General features: G+C 37.1%; 1 protein-coding gene across 1 annotated transcript in view; it reads left to right on the top strand.

Annotated features, from left to right (window-relative positions):
• Nucleotides 1–25,266, top strand: part of PDHX (pyruvate dehydrogenase complex, component X) — a 60,852-nt gene that overhangs the window by 15,641 nt on the left and 19,945 nt on the right. The window contains exons 3-7 of the mRNA XM_010586020.1: nucleotides 2,791–2,891; nucleotides 14,168–14,373; nucleotides 16,496–16,594; nucleotides 21,718–21,901; nucleotides 23,482–23,629. Of these exons, the coding sequence (XP_010584322.1) occupies nucleotides 2,791–2,891; nucleotides 14,168–14,373; nucleotides 16,496–16,594; nucleotides 21,718–21,901; nucleotides 23,482–23,629 (738 nt within the window). The remainder of the gene's footprint in view (nucleotides 1–2,790; nucleotides 2,892–14,167; nucleotides 14,374–16,495; nucleotides 16,595–21,717; nucleotides 21,902–23,481; nucleotides 23,630–25,266) is intronic.

Below are 25,266 nucleotides of genomic sequence, written 5' to 3'. Positions count from 1 at the left end.
CAGTAGAGATCCTAATCATTCAGCCTAGCTATAAGAACTTAATCATTAAAAAAACCCCAAACAAACCCTACCCAAGATTTTTCAAGAGCATTATATATAATCTCAGAGAGCTGTCATTCAGACAACTTCTGTTGCAAATACTGTTCTCTCATTATAAAGTGTAACAGCAGAGATGCTCTGCAGAAGTGTTCTTTCCAATCCTATCTATTGGGAAAGCTTATTTGTAATGACATCAATAAGGAGCATTGATAAGGAGCTATCACAAATTTTGCAATCTCTAATGAAAATAACTATGATCCTCTCTGTTGTGCTTGGGTACTGAAACACACATGAGATTTTTGAATGCTGCTGTGAAGTATTCTTAAAATTACATTTAATCAATTGCCTTCCAAATTTATGACCACTTCTTGGCTGCAGCAGTGAAAGGAAAACAAAAAAAGTAGTGGAAAACCAGTTTGCCCAGTTGTCTGAAGACTTCCTCTTGCCTTCCCTCTGCAAGATAATCCTTAGCTTCCTGTGAACAGTCTCACATACCCAATTTAAGAGATGTGTCATGTGTGACAAACACTTGAATGAAGGTACATGCTTTGGCTGCCTTGCACTGTTGGAGTTACTGTTGCAGGTTGCTTAGCACAGAGATTTCTTTTTAATGGTGCAGAACACTTACAGTCTGATTGCAGGTTGGGAGAAGAGAATAATTAAGGTACAGAGTTAAGCTCCTTTCTGATTGCCTATCTTAGCTCTGTAGGTTACAAAATTTGCCCAACGATTTGATTTCTTAACATCTATGAAGTACTTATCTAATGACCTGATATATGGGCTACTTTAATGATGAAATGGAATTAAAACACTGGTATAGAGCCTGCAGTTTTGACTTCCCGTTATAAACTGTTTATGCTGTAGTTATTGCAAAGTGCAGTGTGGCAATTAGTACTACTCTGTGTACTGCCCTGCCAAGTTCCGTAATGGGAACACTTTTACAAAATTATGTAAGTGACTGAGCTTTGACTGTTTCCATTGTTTACCACTGCAGAGATCACAAGGATCATACAACACTTCATTTCCCCCTTCTAATTCAGGTAATCTTGAAAAAGGAAATAATTATTTAAAAAAAAAAAAAAAGTGTTTATCTCTTACCTAAATACAGGTGGTAACCTGCACTAGGTTTATTCTGATGCTTAAGTACAACAGTGAGTGATATCAGGAATTAAATTAAATGCTTAGACAGATAATACTGTTGCAGCATTTCTGGCACTGGGGAAATACTATGATTTTACTTCATATAAAAATTGTAGTCATGTGTTAGACTTGTATGTCTTGTCGCTATTTTTCAGTGCTCTGTAAGGAAAAGGTACATTCAACTACCTCAAAGTTTTCAATGTAATTTCAATTTTAATGTTGGCCGTCTAGTCAGTATTGATCTGTTGAAAGAATCCAAATCCATAATATCTTTATCATTCGCTAGTGGATACAGATATTCTTCAAAAGCAGAGGAAGAGTATACCTCAAAATTAATCATAGATTTGTGTAATGCACAAGTGTTAGAAATTGCTTTTGCTACATATTTTTATTTCACGAAGTAAGCATGCCTCTAAAAGACCTTTTTTAACTATTGACAAGAAGCTCAACATGACCCGGCAATGTACATTTGCAGCCCTGAAAGCCAACCGTATCCTGGCCTGCATCAAAAGAAGCATGACCAGCAGGTCTGCTCTCATTAGACCCCACCTGCAGTACTGCGTTCAGCTTGGTAGCCTCCAACACAGGGAGGACATGGACCTGTTGGAGTGAGTCCAGAGGAGGGCCACGAAGATGATCAGGGGGCTGGAGCACCTCTCCTGTGAGGACAGGCTGAGAGAGTTGGGCTTACTTAGCCTAGAGAGGAGAAGGCTCCAGGGACACCATATAGCAGCCTTCCAGTACCTAGAAGGGGCCTACAAGAAAGCCAAAGAGGGACTTTTTACAAGGACATGTAGTGATAAAACAAGGGGTAATGGTTTTAAACTGAAAGAGGGTAGATTGAGATGATATGTAAGGAAGATGTTCTTCACTATGAGGGTGGTGAGGCACTGGAAGAGGTTGTCCAGAGAGGTTGTGGCTGCCCCATCCCTGGCAGTGTTCAAGGCCAGGTTGGATGGGGCTTGGAGCAACCTGGTCTAGTGGAAGGTGTCCCTGCCCATGGCAGGGGGGTTGGAACGAGGTGATCTTTAAGGTCCCTTCCAAGCCAAATTGTTCTGTGATTCTGTGACCTATATAGGAGATTAAGGAAACAGGCTTGCAGACATGCTTTCCAAACAGATTGAAGTTCCTGATGTTTTTATTTGAATATATTTAATAGTATCGATATAAACTAGAGAACTGTGATACTTAAAAGATGTTGCCTGTGACCATTGTCTTGAAAAACTATAGTTTTAAATAGCTTGCTTTGACTTAGAGCTATCAATTAATATGGAAGGCTCAGGATTTTATTCATGGCAGTGTTACTGAGTGATGGTGTTCTGGAAATAAATTTCATTGTGTGTACTTCCTCTTGGAAAACTTGCTGTAAACATCAGTATTTGGAATATGTTAATGTTCTGCTGCAGCAATTTGTGTCTCTGAATCTCAGTGGTTTTATTTGGAAATTAAAGATACGATATGATAAACAATGATGGGTGTTCAACTAGCTATGGAATATATTAAAGAATGTAAAATGGTGGTATTACGTGGATAAATATCTATCTTCCATGGTTAAATATATCTGAAAGGAAATTTAGGATAAGTATTCTTAAGTTCTGTTATATTTTGCAGGTGAAACAGTGAATGCTGGAGATCCATTGTGTGAAATTGAAACAGACAAAGCGGTGATTACCATGGAATCAAGTGATGATGGCATATTGGCTAAGATACTGGTAGGAATTCTGCCTTTCTGAGTAAGATGATATAACTTCAGACAGTTGTTTAGCACATTGCCTCAGAAACTAGTTAGATAGCTAAATTTCCTTCTGCTCAGCTTTCAGAATAATGTACTTACTTCATTCCTACTGAGAAATAATTGCTCTATTTCATAAATGTACCAGACTACTGATACATGATTCTGTACATGTTTTCATATGGATTTTCAGTTAACCTGATTGAATTATGTTGGTTTGTATGTTTTGTACCTTATGAATTATGTCCACAAAATATTGCAGTTTATGACATCTCTTACTCTGAGTTATAAAAAAACAAGGTACATTCAGTTAGTTGGAATATGGAATTTTGGATGGTACTTTACCCAGGATGTGTGATCTATGTGCTAGATTATCTTGTGCTGGCCATTGAAGATGGAACATTATATAAGATGGGCTCACCCAGAGGACAATTCTTAGAACTATTAATTTCTTGTATTCTTAAAATTAGATTGATTAGGCTTAATATAAAGAATGAGAACTGGGATGAATGTGAAGTTCTCTGAACCTCATTTTGGGGTATTTGTGTGAATGTGCATATATAACAGAGATAATGCTTAGTTTCTTTGGGTTCCTTGTTTATGTTTGGCTTTAAATCCTGTTATGTACCAAGATGGAAGCATGAACAACTGGACTAGAGAGATCAGGATGAAGGACTTAGTTCTAACCCTGCATTGCTTAAGGTCTGCTTCCAAGTCCTGTGCTATTCTTTACATACTGTATTCTAGAAAGACAAGTAAAAATCTGTATCTTTTTCTTTCTCCTCCTCTTTTCTAACATTTTTGAAAAATGTTTCTTATTTCAAAATGATCTGATGTTAATTCTCTTCAGAATTTAGAAGGGTGAGGCTGTAATTCTGAGGCCTTCTGTTGCTGCTTCTGTGTAAAAGTAAATATTACATTTTCTGAAACCTCATATTTGATGCTTAAAAATTAAGTGAGACTCTATTTTTCTTGTCTATTAAATATGTATAATGGGAAATGTATTTTAGAGTTTCTTATCTTTAGGGAGGGGAATGAAAGTTGTTATTGTGTATAAAGGCAGGGGAAGGATTTTCCCTCCCTTTCAATATTCACCACTTTAGAAAAAGTTTTCCCCAAACGATATCCAAAGCTGCAGAGTTCCCTTTACTGATCCTGTGAAGGCTTAAACTGTCAGCTAGCCTCTAGCACTTCCAACAGAAGACTGATACCTCTTCTTTTTCCCTTTCAGAAAGTGGGTAGATAAACATGGATAATCTTAAATATGATTTTGCAATGAGTTTGTGGTTTGGATAAGAGAAAACAACTTGCTCAACTACAATTGTAGAAAATCTAGTTGGGCAGTCATGTAGGCAGCTAAATGGGGAAACAGGGTTCTGCAGCATAATATTTCTTAGTTTTAATGCCTATACTGATATATAAAGAGCTTCTTACCACACTAAAACATCCTACCTATGATCTAGTGTCTCCAAGAAAAGTTATGAAACACTTTGTAATGTTCAAATGACAGGATACTGAAGAAATCTACTTGAATCACTGTGCAGCTTCTTAGCTTTTTTTGGTGGTAGACATGTTAAAATTAATATTAGCACTGTTATTTTGTCTTGATTCTAAGAGTGTTTGATAGACGCTTTGCCTGTCTTCATAAGCAGTATGTCAGGTTTGGTTGTTTCAGGACTATTAATTTATCTTGTATTCTTTCTGTCAAAGGATCCTTTGTGTCCTGAAGCATTGCTTAATAACTTAGGTTTCCAGCATTTTAGTGTTTGCCTTTCTCTGGCTCCTTACCCTTGCATACCACTCAGTTGCTTGGCTAAGCAATTGCATCTACAAAGTGCTGTTGAACCTGGTGTGAAATGAACACCATGCAGCAGCCATGGATATTCACCTTTCCTTAGGCGCAGCCCAGCATGATTTGGTGCAGAGGGGATGCATGACTATGCAGCTGTGTGGTGCCACTCTTTTACCACCTTACAGTGAACATAGAAGGCTTTTGTTGTAGTTGGGCTCTGTATTTAAATACTGTTGTAGCTTCAACTGCAATTTTTATATTTCAGCTTGTACATCAGAGTTTCAACTCCTGCATTCAAGATACAAAGAATGTGCCAATAATGTTCACATGAAAAGTCTGGTTTTAAATGACTTGCCCCTGTCTTGTGTGGGAACTTGGTAACAGAAGGGACTAAATTTCAGTTCTCCAGGACAAGATTCAGTTGTCTTTGTGATACTTCCCTTTTGCATTATTCCTTATGTATCTTTTACATCACACACACACACCCCCCAACCGTAAATGAAAGGCCGCAAAAAATGATGAAGCAGGAATGTCCTACAGAAAAAACTCCATCTCTTTATACAATCTTATATAGCTTCATAGAAAATGGAAGAAATACAAGCAAGCATGTTATCAAAGACTAAATGATACATATACAGAAATTGTGCTGATAGAATATTTTACTTTCCAGCAGTACAATAACAGTCTTTTGCTGTTCTTGTGCGTGGAAATCATTAATAAAGCTGTAATACACTTTTTGGTGCAAACCACATTTTCCAAATTTTCGTGATGCTTATAGGCTAGTCTATGCCTCATTTGAAAGAAAAGAACATATGTAAATTATAGTCTGTATTCCTTACTCTCACAAGACTCCATCCTTGTGGTTTGCTTGGGAGGACTAAAATTTTGTTTCTTCATTTCTTATGCATTTCTCTCCCAAACTCCTCACTTTTTGAAATTTTCAGAATGGTCTCATTTCCATGCTGATGGAGTATTGCAGCTGTTTCTTCCCCCCCTCCACAGTAATTAAATAACAGGGTGAATTGGAAAAACTTGAACAAAATCAATTAAAAATTATGAGAAATTGTTTTGCCATATGTATAATAGATTATGAAACCCTTTGTCAAAATGTTTAGTTCAAATCGGTATGTTTGGAGAGGAGAGAGTGGAAAAGCTGTAGAGATTGAGAAGTAAAATGTAGCAAGATGAGTGGAATGAACTTGAAAGGGAAGATTCTTGGCTGAACAGTGGTGGTTTTAGAGTGAAGACGCTGCAGTGACAGAATTCTCCACTAGGAGATCCAAGACCCCAGTGAAAAGCTGTATTGAACAAAATCCTTTTTGTGATAGGAAAAAGGGGAGGGAAAAAAACCAAACACTAACACCCCACCCCCTCACCCCCCAAAACCAAAACAGAGCACAAAAAGAAACCCCTCTTGCATGAACAGTAAGACCCAACTGAGAGATCCAGGCTTTAATTAGAAACTTTAATTGACAAAAATAAGTTTTATGGAGCTATGAATAAAATTGAATTTACTGTATAGGTTTTCATTAACTGAATGCTCATTAACATGAACTAGGGAGACACTTCTTCACTGACTTCTCTTCACTGAAATCCTTTATGTTCTATGGTAGAAAAATTTTTACCTTTTTAAAGAGATAATATGAAGGGTAATACTCTTCAAATGGTTATTTCTGTTTTGCATCGTCTGTTTAAAGGGTTATTAGCTCATAATCTCTTTATCAATTTTGTCTGTGTTTTCAGAACCTGTTGATAACTGGAAGATATTATATCAAAAATAAATGTGAGATTCCTTTTAAGCTATAGATTCTTTCCCCTTCCTAACATACAGGGGTCAAATATCAAATTAGAAGTATTTTGTAGACTGCAATGTGTCTGAGATGCAGTAAGAAATACTAAGAATTCCACTGTGTTTAGGGTGAAATGAAGTTAAAAGTATTTTTAATTTTAATATGCAAAGTTGTATAAGCACAAAAGAATGATTTCTTGAAGCTTAAATTAAGATTTCAACTAATCCATACTTCTTCTGGAAAAAAAGTTGTTTATCCATTTTAGCTCCATGTTATCATATCTTTTGATCAATAAATAACTATAAGAAGTCTGAAACTTTTTGAACTCTACTCAGTACTCTAAATTCCTTTGTGGAGATGATACCACTATTTCAGTCACGCTTCTAGGCATAAATACTTAACAACTACAGGACTTTATCTAATAAAGATGCGACTGTTTTTGTAGTTCCACACTAAACAAAGTGTATCAGATGCTGCCCTGCCAAATGTTGCTTTACATACATGCACTTGTTAATAATAAGACTATTTAAAGCTTAATGGCATTCAGTCAATTTGAAAAGCATTTACTAAGAGATGCTATCGTCTGAAAAATGAAATAGGCATGACATTTAAATGTCCGTTTCCTTGATGTTTGCTATGTTCCATTGTTTCACTGTGTTTAATACAGATGTTTCACAATCAAGTTTATGTAGAAAGCGGGAAAAAGAATTAAAAATTGGGGTAGCTGGCTTTCCACGGAAATCTTATGCTGTTTCTGAAGGTTGTAGTTACTAAGTTTTGGTGTGACCACAAGTGTTGCTACTAAAATTTCCCCGGAAGATATTGCAGTTTTTGGTCTTAGCACTTAGTTACATTTGTAGTTCTAAAAAGGGTGGATATTGACTTAATTAGTTAACTGCAAAAACCTGGAAGAGAATACAGAAGATCAGAGTGTGATCAGAATGGATAAAAAGGGGTGAAATTCAGCAGTGTAAGGTGGAGTCAAGGAGCTATAGATAAGTAGGTTAGAGAAGGACAAGTCATTGATTTCCTGCAGCATCCTGTACTGACAGCAGCTCAGATTTACCTAAACCATTTGCTGACAGACTCTTTACATGCTATGACACCATTCTGTATTTGCATTTAGAAAATATATTTTCTCAGTCATCAAAAGTAAATCATTGTACAAAAGTAAACTTTCTTATTTTGATGCAGTGGCCACAAATTGCAGCTGATAACTATTCCATTTATCACAATCATTTATGTGCTAGAAGACTCTTAACATATCTCTCCAAGATATTCTCTTCTGCAAGTTTGAAAACGCTTGAGTCCTTCAACTTTAAAAGGATTGTTTTCAAAACTCTCTTTTGTTCTGTTATAATCCTTCTGTTATAGTCTTTAACAACTTGTCTTGGAAGTGTGGTGCTCTAAACTGGATTAAATATTCTATCTAAAACCTCATCAGGACTTTATACAGTAAAATACTTCTCAAGTATTTAAGGGAACACTTCCCAAATGAAATATGCTATGCCTCTCTCACCCTTCCTTTTCTTGCAGCAGTGTCTATATTGACTCATGTTTAGCTAGTAATCCTGTGTAAACTTGGAGCCTTTTCTGCTTAACTAAAACAGTGTTATTCTACTAACAGTCCTACAATCGTTAAGAACTAAGATTGTGTTCTCAAAGAAATTGCTGTTGAAGGCAAACTTTTTGTCCTGGTTTCAGCTGGGATGTAGTTAACTGTCTTCCTAGTAGCTGGTACAGCGCTATGTTTTGAGTTCAGTATGTGAAGAATGTTGATAACACTGATGTTTTCAGTTGTTGCTCAGTAGTGTTTAGACTAGAGTCAAGGATTTTTCAGCTTCTCATGCCCAGCCAGGGCACCTGACCCAAACTGGCCAACGGTGTATTCCATACCATGGGACGTCCCATCTAGTTTAGGAACTGGGGAGTGGGGGGCAGGGATTCGCCGCTGGGGGACTGGCTGGGTTTCGGTCGGCGGGTGGTGAGCAATTGCCCTGCGCATCATTTGTACATTCCAATCCTTTTATTACTACTGTTGTCATTTTATTAGTGTTATCATTATCATTATTAGTTTCTTCTTTTCTGTTCTATTAAACCGTTCTTATCTCAACCCAGGAGTTTTACTTCTTTTCCTGATTTTCTCCCCCATCCCACTGGATGGGGGGGAGTGAGTGAGCGGCTGCGTGGTGCTTAGTTGCTGGCTGGGGTTAAACCACGACACTTTTATAGAAAATATTATGTAATTTGGTCAGGGAAATCTCATCTAGGGAATGATCTAAGCAAGAGGTGTGGATTGCATAATTATGTATAGGCATTACTGGTATTAGCTGCAGTCTGGCTACTTAGGAAACAACAGAATGGGCATAGGTACAAACTAATTCCTGGGGCCATCAGTGTGCAAGAGAAAATTCTACCCTATGCATGGTGAGACACATGTTTCTGCTCCTATTACAAAAGTTATTTGGGTTGGTATATTAGGTTGCCTATATCTGCTACGGTTGCATTTTCTTACAACAGCCCGTATTTGCATAGTTATCCTTTGCAAAAAAAGGGAGAGTGGTTTCCTGTGTGGCAGCATTTAAGAAGTGATGGCCTGTTTAGTATCTTCCGTTTTTGCAGAAGCAAAGGAAATGTCCTTTGCAAAAATGAAAGCATCAGAATAGGTGGGGGGCTGACTGGGGCGGAGACATGATGTAAGATGGAACTCAGCTGCAAGTGAAGTCTGTCAGGGCATACAAGAAATTGTCATTAGTGTTTAATTTCTACAGGATAACTTACATTGATAAATAGTAGTTTTTCCCAGATGTTCAGATTTTTTATAGTGCCTTGAAACTTCTGAGTTTTTGTGTTCAACTGTGGAGCAACACATCTAATAAGTTTCAGAGAATCTATTCTGCTGTCCCAGGACAAAATCTCACACTAGACATGTTTTTAAATGTGTTTTTAGTCTCCATATAGTTATTTTAGTAATTGCTGGATGAGTAATGCTTTCACTATTTTTAATTCTCTCTTCTTCAATTTTGAATGTTTCTGAAAATTATTTGGCATCTAATAGCCTTGACAAAAACTTGTGCAACCTCTTCATTATTGTTTTTTTTTAATATGAAATCCTATTCTGCATTTACAAATACTGCTTTGTTAGATTATGTGAAGAGGAGATATGGGGATTTTTTTCTGTCAAAAGTATTAAAGAATGATTCCCAGAGAGACATTGAGAAAAGAATAGCAGACTCCAATATTGATTTTTCAAGTTTCTTTAATAGTAATGCATGATGACTACAAGTAGCATTAGTATTTCAGAAGCTGTGTTTTTCCTGTTTCCTGTCTTGTATTCTGAACGCATTCCAGATTTCAAAATTTGTGTGTATTGCTGTTGCGGCCCATTTTTTTGATGGATCAAACCAGACTCTCCAGCAGCTACATGATATCAGTATCATGGAGCAGTGACAGTTGGCCTTAGCCAGGATATCCACATCATCCAATAACAAATCATATGCCAACAGCTGAGTCTGAGGAGATGCCAGGAGGTAGAAAATAACTATAATGTCTTTCAGATTAAGGGAAGCTTAATTGGAGTAACATGAACAGATTATTATGCAAACCCAATTTTAAATGGATTATTTTAATCCCCCTTTTTGGAATCTAGAGATGGTGGACTTAAGTATTAGAGTACAGAATAGATACACAAATAGGCTTTTATTCCAGTCTCCTAAAAAGTACAGAAAAAACCTGATGTTTTGGAAACTGAAATAATAGGGGAGCAATAAGATCAGAAATTTTCTGATTGTTTTTTTCCTAGCTCAAGTATGATCCTTAGTACTCTTTCTGCAGTATCCTGTGGATATTTCTGCCCTAAATTGGGTGTTCAGTAGATGTTTGTGTAAGGTTTATAACATTAAGCTGTCTCAAGTTTGTGGATGGGCAGATGATTTCTTATTGAAAAGACTGTCCTTCCAAAGACCACTCAAAAGTTTCAGATGTGACGTTGATGGGAAATTAGGAATGTTTGGTGCATCTGAGTTATCAGCATCTGGATGAAGATTACTCGCTTCCTAAAAGAAATGAGGCAACAATTTTATGTTCTTTGATGCCAGCTACAGTTCTGCACCATCTTGACTGAGTTCAGTACAGAAAACTGACTCAAATAAACACATTATCTGCCTAACACTTTGGTTTTTTACCTTTAAAGATAGAAGGTTCATTAGATTAAATGAACTCAACTTCTGTAACCCTTGGGTTTTTTTGACTGTATAAAGTAAACATGTATAGTTTAAGAAAGAGCAGCGTAACAGTAAAATAGATATGCATATATTCCTTTTCTGTCTGAATAAGTCTTTTAATGATCACATCTGATTCAGTGTAAAATGCAGTAAAATATTAAATGACTGAATGAAAGTATTAGAAGGGTAATTTCAGAATGGTGATTGTTCTTTTAGTAGAGTTGCTTTTTAAATTAACACTGCCTTTTTTTTGCCTAAAATACTTATTAGTTCAGTTTGGACCAAAACCAGAAGATGAATTATTGTTGAAGAATTGGATTTAATATCCATTACCATTTTCTCATTCATGACCTAAATGAGAATTGGATGAACTGAAACTACTTGGTATAAAACTTCCCACTGCAGAGAGAGCCAGCATAAGTTCCATCCACCTTTCTTGCCAGTGTAGGAGATAAACATCTGCTTTGGTATATGTGTGTTAGTGACTAAAGCCCTGTGCTGCAGTGGCAACAGCTCCAAGGGAACTTTATTCCTCTGTGCACTTAATCTCCTCCAATTTTTTCTCCCTGTCATGGTTCACCTGTGCTTTGTTGGTTTGTCAGCAAAGTTAAGATCTTTTTGACGCTTCTTGGCTGTGCGTACACACAGTAACAGAAATACAGTGAAGCTACTTATTTCACCTCTTTCTACAGCTGAGATTCTGCTGTTCACTGAGATTTATGCAGAGAGGTTTTCTGGTATTGTGAATTATGGAAATGTAGAAGTGACTCAAAAATCCAGGAGATGAAAAGTTAAGCAAAATAATAACAATTTTTCTTTGTCTATTCTAGTTCCAAGCTGCAAAGGCTATGTGTTTAAAAACATGGTTTTTTTTAAAAAATACATGTGTACACTTTTTTAAATTATCAGCTCTGCATCTGGACTGGAAACTTGTATTGGAAAAGAAGGAATGCTGGGGTTCTCACTTAACTGTCTTGGAGCGGTGAACATGAGAAAAAACACAATTGGCTTGCTCTGAAGAGTGAGAGCTGACAGCATTGATGGCTTTGAATGCTCATACATTGCAGGGTTATAAACAAAGCCTAACCAGTAGAAGTGTTGTATTATGTTTCTGAAGGCTCAACCATCCCTCTTGGATTTCTACATGTGTTATCATAGCAGCATTAAAGCCCTCTGACACCGAACTGTGGTAAGGACTTGACACCCACAAAGCATGTCACAGCACTTCTTGGTCTATTCAGTTACAATAGGTAGACTGCTTACAAAAATAAGTGTTCTCTGTTGTATGTGCAAGCCTTTGTAAAGGAAAGAGAAGACATGCCAAAAAATTTGGTTTGTTCTTATTTTGGAAAAAAAATGTTAGCTGCTGCATATTAATAAGTTATGAGGAGTATTTTGAACTTGGGGGACATACCTGTATTGCATCATCATTCGTATGGATCAAATATCTGAGTACTATGCTGATAAACATAGTTTTTCTAAATACCTTGTTCAGTGCTAAGTATGATAAAGCTGTAAAATTATTAGTGTGAATAACTAGTACTTTGTCGGTTTATAGCTTTGTTTTCCCCAGTTTTTGTGTTTCAGTGACTAGGTTAGGTAGCTTATGTTTATACTGGTTTTAAGTGTCCGTTTTATTTTATTATGAGTGGTAGTAACATTGCAATTATACATAGTTTTACAAATCTGTTTTTCAGTGGGCCTTTCTGTGATAGGATCTTTAAGCCTTAGACGAATCAGTTCAGGACTTTTGGTTGGCGTTCTGTCATCCCCAAGTACTTGATAGTCTGAGATTACTCAATAAAAATAAAATACGAAGTCTTGATGGACTCATCAGACTTACTTCTCTCAAATGAAGCTTTTCAGAATATTAATGGAGAAGAATGCATCAAGAGATCAGAACAAGAAATACTGAACTAAGTCTTAAATAATTTTTTCCATGTAATAAATACTCTTAAAGAAGAAGTATTACACTAGAATTTACCTAGTGTTCATGGCGGAAAAAGAAGTGAACTGACAAAACTGTACTTGTGAGATGTTTTATCAGAACACACTGAGAACAAATTACCTTTGCTGTTCCTTCTTGGATCTAGTGTTGGTCCTTCCAGGGAGGGAGCTGGGTAATCCTGTGAAATCTGATACATCCTGTCAGTGGAGTTAACTGTGCAGACAACCGCCTTATCTGAGCAATAACGTTCTAGTATTTGCATCTGCCTAGTACAGTCTTCATAGCATTTGGTTTTATTTATTAGTGTTTTAAGTGCCTAGAAAACCCAATTAAGGTGGTAAGAAGAGTGTGAAACCTGATACTATGTATATTTTTTTGTGTCTGTCTTTTGGGCTTTTCAAATGATAGTGATTTGCATTTTCTTGGGTAAAATGTCAGGATTGCAGATACATACCAGCTTCATTTGAGGCAAATGTATGTGCAACATGGCTTTATGGTGGAAGTATAATGTCCATTTCCTTTGTTAGGAAATCAACTCTATTCTAAGTTGTAATTGACTACCTGTGATCCTAAAGGTCTATCTTTACATTTGGCCTGATGCCCTGGAAATGTTACTGCTTTTGAGAACCTGAAGAATTGTACTTCTGCAACCATTTCAGAGAACGTAGGAGGAGCCCTTCATTAGGTCGTTAGGTTAACACGACTGCCATGCCTTTATCTGCTAAAGTATTGAAGAGATGTTTTGACTGAGATACAGGTATCTCTTTGTTTAAAAAGGAACCTCTAGAATAGATTGGCTTTATGCAATCTAATTAGATTATATTAGACTAGATTATATTTATCTTTCTGTAAGACTTCTGTTCAGAAGGTCTTTGAAACAGTGATTTACGTACCACAACAGTGCTGTCGCTTTCTTGGTGGACAGACTTGTTATTTGGCACCGGTTATATTAAAACAGACAAACTCAGAGGTGGAAGTTAGTGGAAAGTGAACATTATCTTTTTCAAAAAGAAATAATGGGGTACTGTTGTTGCAGAGTTTTGGTCTCTCTTAGTTTCCTTAGCTTCTGAATTTACAAGCTTGTGTTTTAGAAAGTAACACTGCTGGATACAGGGTAGATACCTCAAAGTACATCTGCTCAATGTGTCCAGCAAAACTTTCAGGCTCTGTTTGCAAGATTAGGCATCCACATTTGTTTTCAGTAACTAATGTGACTTTATTCTTGGAGATACTCAGTAGTCTGTAACTTGCTTACTTTGATTTCTGAATGCTAACTTTAGATGTATAGGATTTTGATGCATAAGTTAATATTTCTCACCTTATAATAGCAACCGTAATTAATTTCAGTCATGAGTCATCTTATTAATAGTAGGAATAAAATGGGATATATTTTCTTGATGAAGTGTCATTAATATGCCTGAAATTTTCACATCTACCATTTTTAGTCATATTAGTCTAGACAGCACAATATGTAACTTATTGTTCTCATTGCCTTAAATTTAGGTGGAAGAAGGAAGCAAAAATGTACGTTTGGGTGTGCTAATCTGTCTGCTGGTAGAGGAAGGACAGGACTGGAAGCAAGTTGAAATACCAGCTGATGGTAGTGAACCATCTCCTCTGGCTCCACCAGCACCTGCGCTTACCTCAACTCCTGCAGGTCCTTCAGTTTCAGCCCCTCCTAAACTGGAACATCAACCTGGAAAATTGCAGTAAGGTTCTATGTTTGTTATGAAATGGAACTCTTAGATCAGTAGAGCTGAACCAAGAATAATCTTTTGTCCCTTTTTACCTAGTATTAAGCTGTTAGTTTAAGAGAGTGTTTCGGTATGTGTGAGGTAATAAAGCTTGCCTGCTCAAAATATTTCTTTGCTTGTAAGCCCAATAAGTCAACTGGAACAATATGGTTTTATTAGAACGCTTTCTATGGATGTGGTTTTATTCTGACTTTGTTCTGCTTTACGAAGGATTCTAAGCTTAGTTAGGAAGAAGTTGTGTTTATATATGATGGACACTAATGCTTATGCATCAGATGCTCAGTTTACCTATAGCTTGTTTTCTATTTCTTTCTTAGGAGAAAAAAATAAACAAATGGCACACTCCAAAACCCTTCCAAGCTCTTGCACTTTTGATAATAGAAAACATTTCTTCTTACTTTATAACAGTGGAATGTGAAAACCTCAAAACTGTGGGTTTATGTCCTTTTTGGTAGTTTTGTTTTGGTCTATTAAGGTACTTTAAGCATTGCAAACATCTTAGAGGGGGAGTAAATTAAGCCTGAAGTGTTAGTCAGGTAATAATAATCTATAAATCACTGGTTTGTGTTGCAGGATGTACCTTATTTGGAGGTATCGCTCCGTATTTGGAGTGTATTGTAATAACACAAAAGCTGTAAAATTACAGCCTATTAAAGAAAAGAATAGGAGACTAATTTTGTTAGCATTTGCTATGCAGACTGTTTGGTTTTGGTTGCTTTGGGGGTTTTTTGCGGGGGGGCAGGGTGTTCGGGTGTGGGGCGTTTTTTGTTTGGTTGGTTTCTTGTTTTGGTTTGTTGTTTTTTTTTTTCCCAAAACTTATTACCTTTTCTATCTGGTTTGCTGTGTTTACATTTGCCGTCATCATTTAGGCTCTTGTCATGAAAGTGGAAGACAACTAATTGAGATCATTTCCCAAATGTTACCTGTAGTAGGAGGATGATCCAAGGAAAGGATCCTTGAACGGATTAAGTCTTGCATTTTAGTACCAAAGAACATCAGAAGCATGTCTGTTTCACTGCAACTGTTAATTAGAGATGTATCAGCATCTTTGGAATCAAGTGATCATTTATGACGTGGTTTTTTTGGCAGGGGCTTATGAACAGTTCTTAAAGCTCAATATGGTGTAAATACAGTCTCCTTTAGGAAATAATGAATTGGAGATTTTGTGGAAAGACTTGAAACCAAGTATTTATTCTTTTATGAAAATGTTGCTGCTTTTGTATCTAAGAATTCTGAAATCCCTTCTCTACATGTTGGGATTTTTTTCCTCATTTCAGAAAGCAAATCATACTAAGGTGCACTGGATGCTCTGTAGCTATGTACTGTGCTTTGTAGCTGATCACTGTTTCTGTTTCCAGGCAGAAATGTTACTATTGAGCGTACCCCATCTAGGTCAAGATGGCAGGTACAAGTTTACTAGTATTATACTATATCTTAGGTATATGCTGATTAAAATGTGTGAGTGTGGGAGGGCTTAATATTTAGTCTTCTAAAGCAGATACTGAATTATGCAACTACATCTGTATGGCTTTTGGTTTCTGAAAAAGTAGCCATTTCATTAAATCAATCCTATAAAATAAAATCAAAGATAGGGCAAAGGTAATGTTATAATTAGAATTAAGCTGCGTTAGTGATGCAATTACGGCTAGCCAAACAAATAATAGACTTGAGCAACCCTCTTGTCTGAGCTCCTAAAACTCATTTTTTAATGTTGCTATAACAAGCTGGTCTTAAAAAAACATATTTGGCTCTTCACTGATGACCCTTTTTCAGAACAATCCACAAGTATACTGCATTGCGGCTGTAAGAGGAGTTTGGGGAGGAGTTTTCCATTCTTCATTTTGATCCCTTTAAGGTCATTATCATGTTTTTAAATTCAGCCTTGCATTAAAGTTTGGTGAAGGGACACAGTCTGACTTCAATGTTAGGACCACAGCCTTTGTACAGAACTCTGTTTTCTTCCCCAGCTGTTGCTTCTGAAATAGAGCATATATTGTATAGTTTCTCTTGATATACATTAAATGAAATAAATTAATCTTATTGTTTAAATAGTTTCTTTTTCTCCTCATTTCTTTAGGATTCGCTTAAGTCCTGCTGCTCGCAACATTCTGGAGACACATGGACTAGATCCAAGCAATATTACACCTTCTGGGCCTCGAGGAATCTTCACTAAAGAGTATGTAGATATTTCAGTAAAGCTACAACCTCATATTCCCTTATTTTTTCCTTTGAACCCACAGCAATCTCCATGAACTTGAAAAGTGCATTTATTTAAAAAGCCAGCTTTTCGTTCCAGTTTTTTCTATGTGGGAATGGCTTAGTTAAATTTGAAAAACCTGTTGAGAAGATATGGAGAATAGGTTAGGAAATATTGTAAGAAGCCTTTCATTTAAAAAATAAAAATCTTTTTGTTTTTATGTACCATCTGAGGTGCATGATACTGCTGTCACATTTGCTGCAGCTCAGCTATCAACTCCTAGGCACCACTGTTAGCTGCCATTGTTGATCTCAAGAATTTTGCTTCTCAGAAGTGTATTCAGAGCTAAAATAAAATACTAGTGGCCTGTTTTCCTCAACTTGTCTTTGGGGAGTTCAGATCTTTTGCTTCTTTCACTGAAGTTCAGTTATGAAGTCTGTCAGGATTTAATTTGTTCTATTTTTTATTAGGCTGGGGAGAGCAGTGAAGTGTAATGGAAAGAAATCCAGAGTTCTGTTTTTCTCCCATCTTTGGTTTTTTTCCCCATCTTTGATGCAAAGAATGTTTGTTTACAAGCCTGTGGTTTGTTATGATCAGGCTTCTAGTAGTTTATTATACTTTTTGAGTATTCTGATGTAATGATTGGCACTCAAGCCTTGGAGTGAGGAACTTGTCTATAAAAATGTGTTGTGGTAGATTCAGAGCCCTTAGCCTTGAAATGGTGCATTATCTTCACATTAGCGTGTATGTTATTGGAGATGAGGATTTTGGCAGGAATACTTATTTTTGTTCTCAGTAAAATTATTCCTTTCGACAAATGCCATCATTCACCTACACAGACCTTGTTAGCTACTGTAATTTTAGTTCCATTCAAAGACAACCAGGTCAGTGTAACTTGGAATTGAACCCAGAGAAGGAGACAGTGGAAGTCTGGTGTTTTTTCAAAACTCTTTTTTCTTATGGTCTTTGGCTGAGTTGAGTTAAAACAAGTTGAATAGATGTAATATCCTATGTAATAGCAAATTATCAGAGATAGTTTTTGTCTTAATTATGTAAGTGTAATGGTAATTTATGATGTGTTACTAGGCTATGGCAGGTGGAAACCCTCTAGGACTTTGAGCTGCCTAATTAACATTCTCTAGTTGTCATGGAGATGTAGCAAAGATTTTCTGTAGCTATGAGAATTATCTAACAAAATCTTTATTCAAAACTGCTTTCTTCCATACAAATGATTTGACTTTGAAATGTCATTTTAAGATGCAGACTGACTGGGGGTTTTTTTTAACCATTTTTCTGAAATGGTGTTAATCTTTCAGATGCCTACATGCTCTACAATTTTATGTTCAGTTTGAAATGAAATGTTTGCAGATTTTTGTAGAGAGTTGCTACAGATATTCAGGGAAATATTTCTTTTGCTAACTTTTGATTCAAGTTAAGATACCTGCCATGCTTTATAGCTGAGTGACTCATGGTCTCTTTTCCAAGTAGACTAGCAATTGATTCTTTGAGTGTTGCATATTCGCTTTTCACTTTTAAACCTTGAGTTTCCTTATTGAACAAGGCTCACGTTCACCAGATTACAGGAAACAAAGACAGTAAGTTATGTAAGCAAGCAAGATTCTTTCCCCTCAACGTTCTATCCTTAAATTCAGTTAACTGTGAAACTTTTAACAGCAATGGGAGCTTTCACTTAATGGCTTTCTCTGTCATCATCTACTCCTTTAGTAAGCTGACACTTCATTTCTCTTATGTATCTGTGCAAGGCTGAATTACTTTTGTCATCTTCCTGCTTGGTTTTGGCTTATGGAGTGGCAGGTTTTTTTATTTTTAAGCAATATCCTCTGCTTTCTTTAGAAATATACTAGAAAATTGATGTGTCTGTACAAAGTAACTTATAACTTCTGTCAAAGATTGCACTATGCTCCTAGGCATCAGCTCAGACACTGTGTTTGGGAGAACTATGTTAAAATTATTGATTGTTTCAGACTGCTTCTGTCCTTTCTCACCTTATTTAATAGTGATCTAGGGATTTATAAATGCAACCATAAAAGGGCAGGGCGGGGGGCTAGTTATCAATAATAACTGTGTTTTTCTGAGGCCATGTTCCTCCCATCTGTACCTTCCTACCAGCTGTCACTAAGCGTGATTTGGGATCTCGGAGCTGCTCAGGTATTTGCATTTTCAGCTTGCAAATAAGGCACAGCGCACACATGTAGTGCTGGTTTTCCAGAGAGTCATTTCATGTGCATGTATTAAGTGCAGAATTAGAGTGGGGTCTACGCTGTGTGTAATTTGTCAGCTGCCATTATGGAGGAATTAGTTCCTTCTATAATGTTGATAGTGCAGTAAGTCTGATACCTGGAAGTTTCTGATGTGTAACATTCTCTGCTCACCTTTTTCCTTCTTCCAGGAAATCTTCTATGAATTGAGTAATCGCATGTTCAGATGAAAGGGGATTGGGACAATTTAGTAACAATAACTGCTAGTGTCAATCTGTGCATCTCCTGTTGCACCACTGGATCCTTAGTGATTTCTAGGTGTGTGTCCATTTCAAACAAAGTATATTTTGAGCACAAAATACTCAGTTTACTTTCATCATTCTTTGGATTTTGGCTAACATCAAGTGGAAAGACTACACACTTCTGTAGTGGTGGCGAACTGAAGTGTAACAGGGTTGCCAGAGTCTGCATACTTTTAATAATAACAGGCATGTTTTTGTTTAATAGATGTTTACCAAGCTCTGGTATCTTTTCTGGGGAGCAGACTGCTCTCTTTCATGTTTGTTACCTTTCTCTTTCATCTTTGTCCATTACTATCTGGTGTTGATAGAGGTTTATGGAGTAGTTGGAAAGATGTGTCCAACACTTCCAGTTCTAATAAAATATCTATTTGCCTGACTTGTGCTGAAATCTGTTTCATTTGGTTTGCTTTCGTGGCTCCTCCAACTCTACTTATATGCAAGCTTCCAATCTTGCACTGATGACAGTCATAACATTGCTGTACCTATTTTTCTTAATCAGTTAAATCATGTAGAATTGGTGTGGGGGAATTATTTTTATATGTACATATAACAAATATTTATATATTATGTAAAAATATAAATATATATGAAATATGATTTTTATATGTATATTTATATATCTTTATATCTCATACTCATGCATGAGTTTCAAAAGCTCCTGGGTGAATCTTTTAATCTAAAAATAAGCTCAGTTTTGGCAATACTTTTTTCAGTTACTCTAAAAGCCACGAAAATTGCTAAAGCATTTTCACATGGCTATGATACGTAGGACCATCTGGTTTTTGTCATTTGCATAATATATGGAAGTAATTTTAAAGCATTTCCTTAGCTTTAAAATATATAAGAAGCTATAAAAGCTTTATTTTATGTGTTATGGAATGTAATGAGCAGATGGTCTGTCTTATGACTGCCAAGTTAAAACCCCTAAGTAATTTTTAGTAGCTTCTAATGTGTTAACTAGGAAAGCTGCATTATGTCATGTAGTTACTTTTTTTTTTTTATGTTCAATTGTAATGCTAGGGAATGATTTTCATTCAATGAAATCTAATTTTTTTGCCGATATAGTGATTATGTTAAATACTAAACACTTATTTTTAAAGCAGATTTTAGCTAACATGTTAAGTTGTGAAAACAACAAGTTTAATAATGACAAATTTACATCCTGAGCTCAGCCATTTGTTTTATTTTTAATATCATTTGCTGAAGTATGTATTGAAGTGAAAAATAAATTGAAGCCAGTCAGCAATCAGTAAAAGTCACTATACAGAACATGCAGAGCTTTTCAGTTTTCAGTTCTTGGTTCTGGAGTGCTACCTTGTTAGGAAGAACTGAGAAGGCATAATGTTCTGAGATTTTGTCCTTTCTACAGAAGTTTAATAACACATAAACTATTGACTCTCACTCAAGCAGAAGTCTAATGAAATTAGATAGCTTTGTTGTTTAGTATTTATGACTTATGTTTCGAAGCCATGGTATGGTTGTAAGCAGTTGTATTTTTACATTTATTTTTAATTTCCTCTGCCAGTTTATGTAATAAAACTTGATGTACATAAACCTTTGTGTACATGCTGTGGTGATGTCTTCATGAGGTGATAGAGATTTATCTAGGGTGTATGATACGGACTTTCGTTATCAGATCTGGAGCATAAAGAGAGGAGATCTATGGCTGATGCAGCTCTTCAAAGAAGTCCCTAGCATAGGTGCAATTACAATTGCAAAACAGAAATTTTACTATAGCTTATTTCCCTCGCAATTGGCAGTGGTGGTGTAAACACAGTCTTTTCTGTTTAGCCTCATAGGTGCTAATCTTTAGCATGTTGCTTTATAAATACAATGCACCTAGGGTAGCTGTAGTATTATAGCTTAAAGATGGGAGTTTACTTATGTCTGTCATACTATGCCCACAAAAGGGAAGTTTTGTGGTGGTAGCTATATCAGTATAAAGACTCTGCAAGAATGCTTATAGAGTAGATGAGGTTCGACCACACCTGGGACTGTTAAATGTTACCCAGTCTTTGTCTTTGGTTCTTTAGTGTGGCACTATCTTTTAAATTGCATATGAAGTATGGACTTGTATACTATCTACACCTCTTTGTGCGTATTTATGTCATAAAGGTACAGAGAAATGAATGATAAATGTACTACTTGATTTTCTGTAAGCACTTATTAATTACATTGAATTAAAATGATTACAAATATATGAAACAGCTTTTGAGACTATAGCCTGAGTAAGTGTATTCTGATATCTTATTTAGAAAAATTGTTAGTGCAATTCACGAATTAGCTTGTACACTCACAATTAGTGATGATGAATGTTATGCTTCTCTAACACAAATATTTTCCGTTACCGCATATTCAAGCCCTTTTATTCACAGAAGTTAATGAGAATTTACTAAAAAGATATCACAAAAGAGACACAAAATTCATATCAGTTAATAATAACCACCTTAATATTTGGTTTGACAGCAGAAATTTAAATGCACAGAAGTGGCTAGTTAAAATAAGTGACGGTATAGTAATACTTTAGGAATTTTTGAATGAGTTTCTTAGTTGTCAGTATTTCACTGTGTTTAATCACCAGGGATGCTCTCAAACTTCTGCAAGAGAAGCAGAAGGGCAAACCCAGTGAATTGAAACCTGTGGTTTCTCCAGCTCCTCCCCAGCCTGCTCCAGTGCCTTCTGCTTCGCAAGCAACAGCTGTGACTTCTGCTTCTCCAAGGCCAGCAGTTCCACCAGTTTCCACACCAGGACAACCTGCTGCACTGGTAACACTTCTGTTGTCCTCAATATTGCTACAGCTAAATATTGCCATGGCTGCTTAAGTAGCTGTATGAGATTTCCAGAACTGGAGAAACAAAGGAAACTAAGGCCACCCAGATGCCAAGCCCAGTCATGTTCAGTTTTTAGTATGTTTGAGTGATTCTAAAGCAGTGCAACTCAAACTGCTAAGCTCCTGAAATTATGGTCTGCACACTACTTTGTGTAACTTGCAAACTGAAGCCATGAAAAAATTTACATTGCAGGCCTTGGAAAGAGGAAGATCAGAGAGGCAGCAATTTTATTTTAGTCCCCAGACAAGAAGATGCTACTAGTTTGGAAATCAACAATACATTCTTTCCTTCAATCCCTGCAGGATCAGTATGTCAGTGTGTATTTCCAAAGTTGGAGAAACTTGAATCCTGATTTATTTTTACAATACTTCATTTGTTTGCTTTCCTGCAGTATAAGTATATGTAAATGTCCATTGATGGGTTGTCAAGAAGCAAGAAAGGAAAGGGCTTAGTGGTTGCTTTAAAGAGTAATTTTGCGAACTCTAGCACCTAAATACAGTTTCTATGTTAATTTGAAATGTTAGAAATACCAGAAATTATTTTTTAAAGAATAATGCTCATGCTGAAATGCACATTAGTAGAAATTGAAAAACTTTTGTGAAAAATGGGGGGAAAACCCTTTCTGGCTCTAGAACTAAATTTGAAGTATCTTTACAGGCTGAAGTTTACAATGTAGCTACAATTCATAATATTCAGAAATTGCTGCGTTTTGTGCACTGTACAGAGAACCAAAGAAAGCACAGAAAGCTCAAACTTAGATATTTTTCCATTACAGAAAAAATTTTTCTATGATTGCACTAGAACATACATACTGCAATTTTTTGTGTGTTGAGTACTACTCAGTATGTAGTTACATGTGCTATAGATTAGGTATACAAAATAATGTTTTACAGAATCACTTATTTTCTTGCTTTCTGTAGTGACTGTTATTTCAAAAGATTCCTTGAAATTTGCCTTGCTTCTGTGATGAAGTTGGGAAAACTTCTGCATTGAAACATTACTGAATAGATGTGGAAGGAGAGAGAAGAACAACAACAAAGACATGCAGTAAAGCCCATCTTAAGGAACCACTCAGGAAACTGAAAAAGCAGTAGCTTACTGAGGAAATATTCTATTATAATTTAAATGGAACAAGGCATACCCTGAGCAATATGACAGATGGAACAGTGCTTATAAACTTTGGCTGAGAATTAATGCCTGAATATTTGGATTTTTTTTTTAAGCAGTCTGCTAGAATAGTAGGGTTAATTCTATACCATAAAGTTAAGTTAAACTATCTTTATTCTATAAAACCCATTGTGTTGATCCAAGTTAAGTGGAGTAGACTAGAACACTCAATGGTCTGAATCATATTAATTTCAGTAGTTGACATGTATCACTTTTTGATATCTAGGGGATATTGAAGTGAGCAGGAATCACTGATGATAATGGATCCGTGCTGGAGTCCTGTTTCAGCAAAGAGGAAGTATGCTTGCTCTCTTGATTTTTAATATGCAGCATATGATTTCTTTCAGGGCACATTCACAGAAATCCCAGCTAGCAACATCCGAAGAGTTATTGCTAAGAGATTAACAGAATCTAAAACTACTATACCTCATGCATATGCTGCTGCTGACTGTGACATTGATGCTATTTTGAAATTAAGAAGAGAATTGGCCAAAGGTTAGTGATTAAACTGATTTGCTATAACATGTGGTACTAATGCATAGTTTGTCTTGTTTACATGATCTTGCCCAGGAGGTGTAAATTTTTCTATAGGCAGAACACTATGCATTCAAATAATCTTATTTGGTGTTCTATATGTTGGACTCAAGCTGTAGTTCCCTGTGATTATTGAATTGGATGACTTATCAAGATACAGGAAGACAGTGGTGTTACTTTGCCAACTAACACAACACTCTGTAGACAACTGCAATTTAACACAGGACTACGCATTGTCCAGTAGGTTTTTGTTTCCTTCCTTCCAGTTGCAGCAATATTTAGCTTCTTGATGGTTAAACTCTCAAATTATTTGTGTGAAAGGTAATAGGGAAGGCTTCAAATTAAAATACACTCATGCTCTGTCCTTTTAGGTACAATGTTAAAATTTAGTTTTGCTGGCCTCTTTGATGCATTTACTGGAAAAGGAAAGCTAATGCAGCCTCTCAAGTCCTGGGTGAGAATGGCTTTATCCATGGTGAGGAAAGAAAGTGAGTTTTTAGTACGTGCCAGCCAGTTGTGGTGAGTTGACCCTGGCTGGATGCCAGGTGCCCACCAAAGCCGTTCTATCACTCCCCCTTCTCAGCTGGACAGGTGAGAGAAAATATAACAAAGGGCTTGTGGGTCGAGATAAGGACCGGAGAGATCACTCACCAATTACTGTCACAGGCAAAACAGACTCAACTTGGGGAAAATTAACTCAGTTTATTACCAATCAACCAGAGTAGGGCAATGAGAAATAAAACCAACTCTCAAAACACCTTCCCTCCACCCCTTCCTTCTTCCCAGGCACAACTTCAGTCCTGGATTCTCTACCTACCCCCCACCAGCAGTGCAGGGGGACGGGGAATGGGGTTTACGGTCAGTTCATCACACATTCTCTCTGCTGCTTCATCCTCCTCAGGGAGAGGACTCATCACACTCTTCCCCTGCTCCAGTGTGGGGTCCCTCCCACGGGAGACAGTCCTCCACGAACTTCTCCAACGTGGGTCCTTCCCACAGGCTGCAGTTCTTCACGAACTGCTCCAGCATGGGTCCCTTCCACGGCATGCAGTCCTTCAGGAGCACACTGCTCCAGCATGGGTCCCCCACGGGGTCACAAGTCCTGCCAGAAAAGCTGCTCCATGGGCTCCTCTCTCCAGAGATCCGCAGGTCCTGCCAGGAGCCTGCTCCAGCGTGGGCTTCCCATGGGGTCATGGCCTCCTTAGGGCATCCGCCTGCTCCGGCGTGGGGTCTTCCCCGGGCTGCAGGTGGAGATCTGCTCCACCGTGGACCTCCCTGGGCTGCAGGGGGACAGCCTGCCTCACCATGGTCTTCGCCACGGGCTGCAGGGGAATCTCTGCTCCGGTGCCTGGAGCATCTCCTCCCCCTCCTTCTTCACTGACCTGGGTGTCTGCAGGGCTGTTTCTCTTACATGTTCTCACTCCTCTCTCTGGCTGACGTTTCTGTCTGTCCCAGCAACTTTTTTTTCCTTCTTAAATACGTTATCACAGAGGTGCTGCCTTGGCCGGCGGCAGGTCCATCTTAGAGCGGGCTGGTATTGGCTCTGTCGGACACAGGGGAAGCTTCCAGCAGCTTCTCACAGAAGCCACCCCTGTACA

Source organism: Haliaeetus leucocephalus, unplaced genomic scaffold, assembly GCF_000737465.1.
Source record: "Haliaeetus leucocephalus isolate CR32 unplaced genomic scaffold, Haliaeetus_leucocephalus-4.0 Scaffold138, whole genome shotgun sequence".
NCBI classification, from domain to species: domain Eukaryota; kingdom Metazoa; phylum Chordata; class Aves; order Accipitriformes; family Accipitridae; genus Haliaeetus; species Haliaeetus leucocephalus.
The sequence above is the reverse complement of the archived record's forward strand: the minus strand, read 5'-3'. Positions and strand labels throughout refer to the sequence as shown.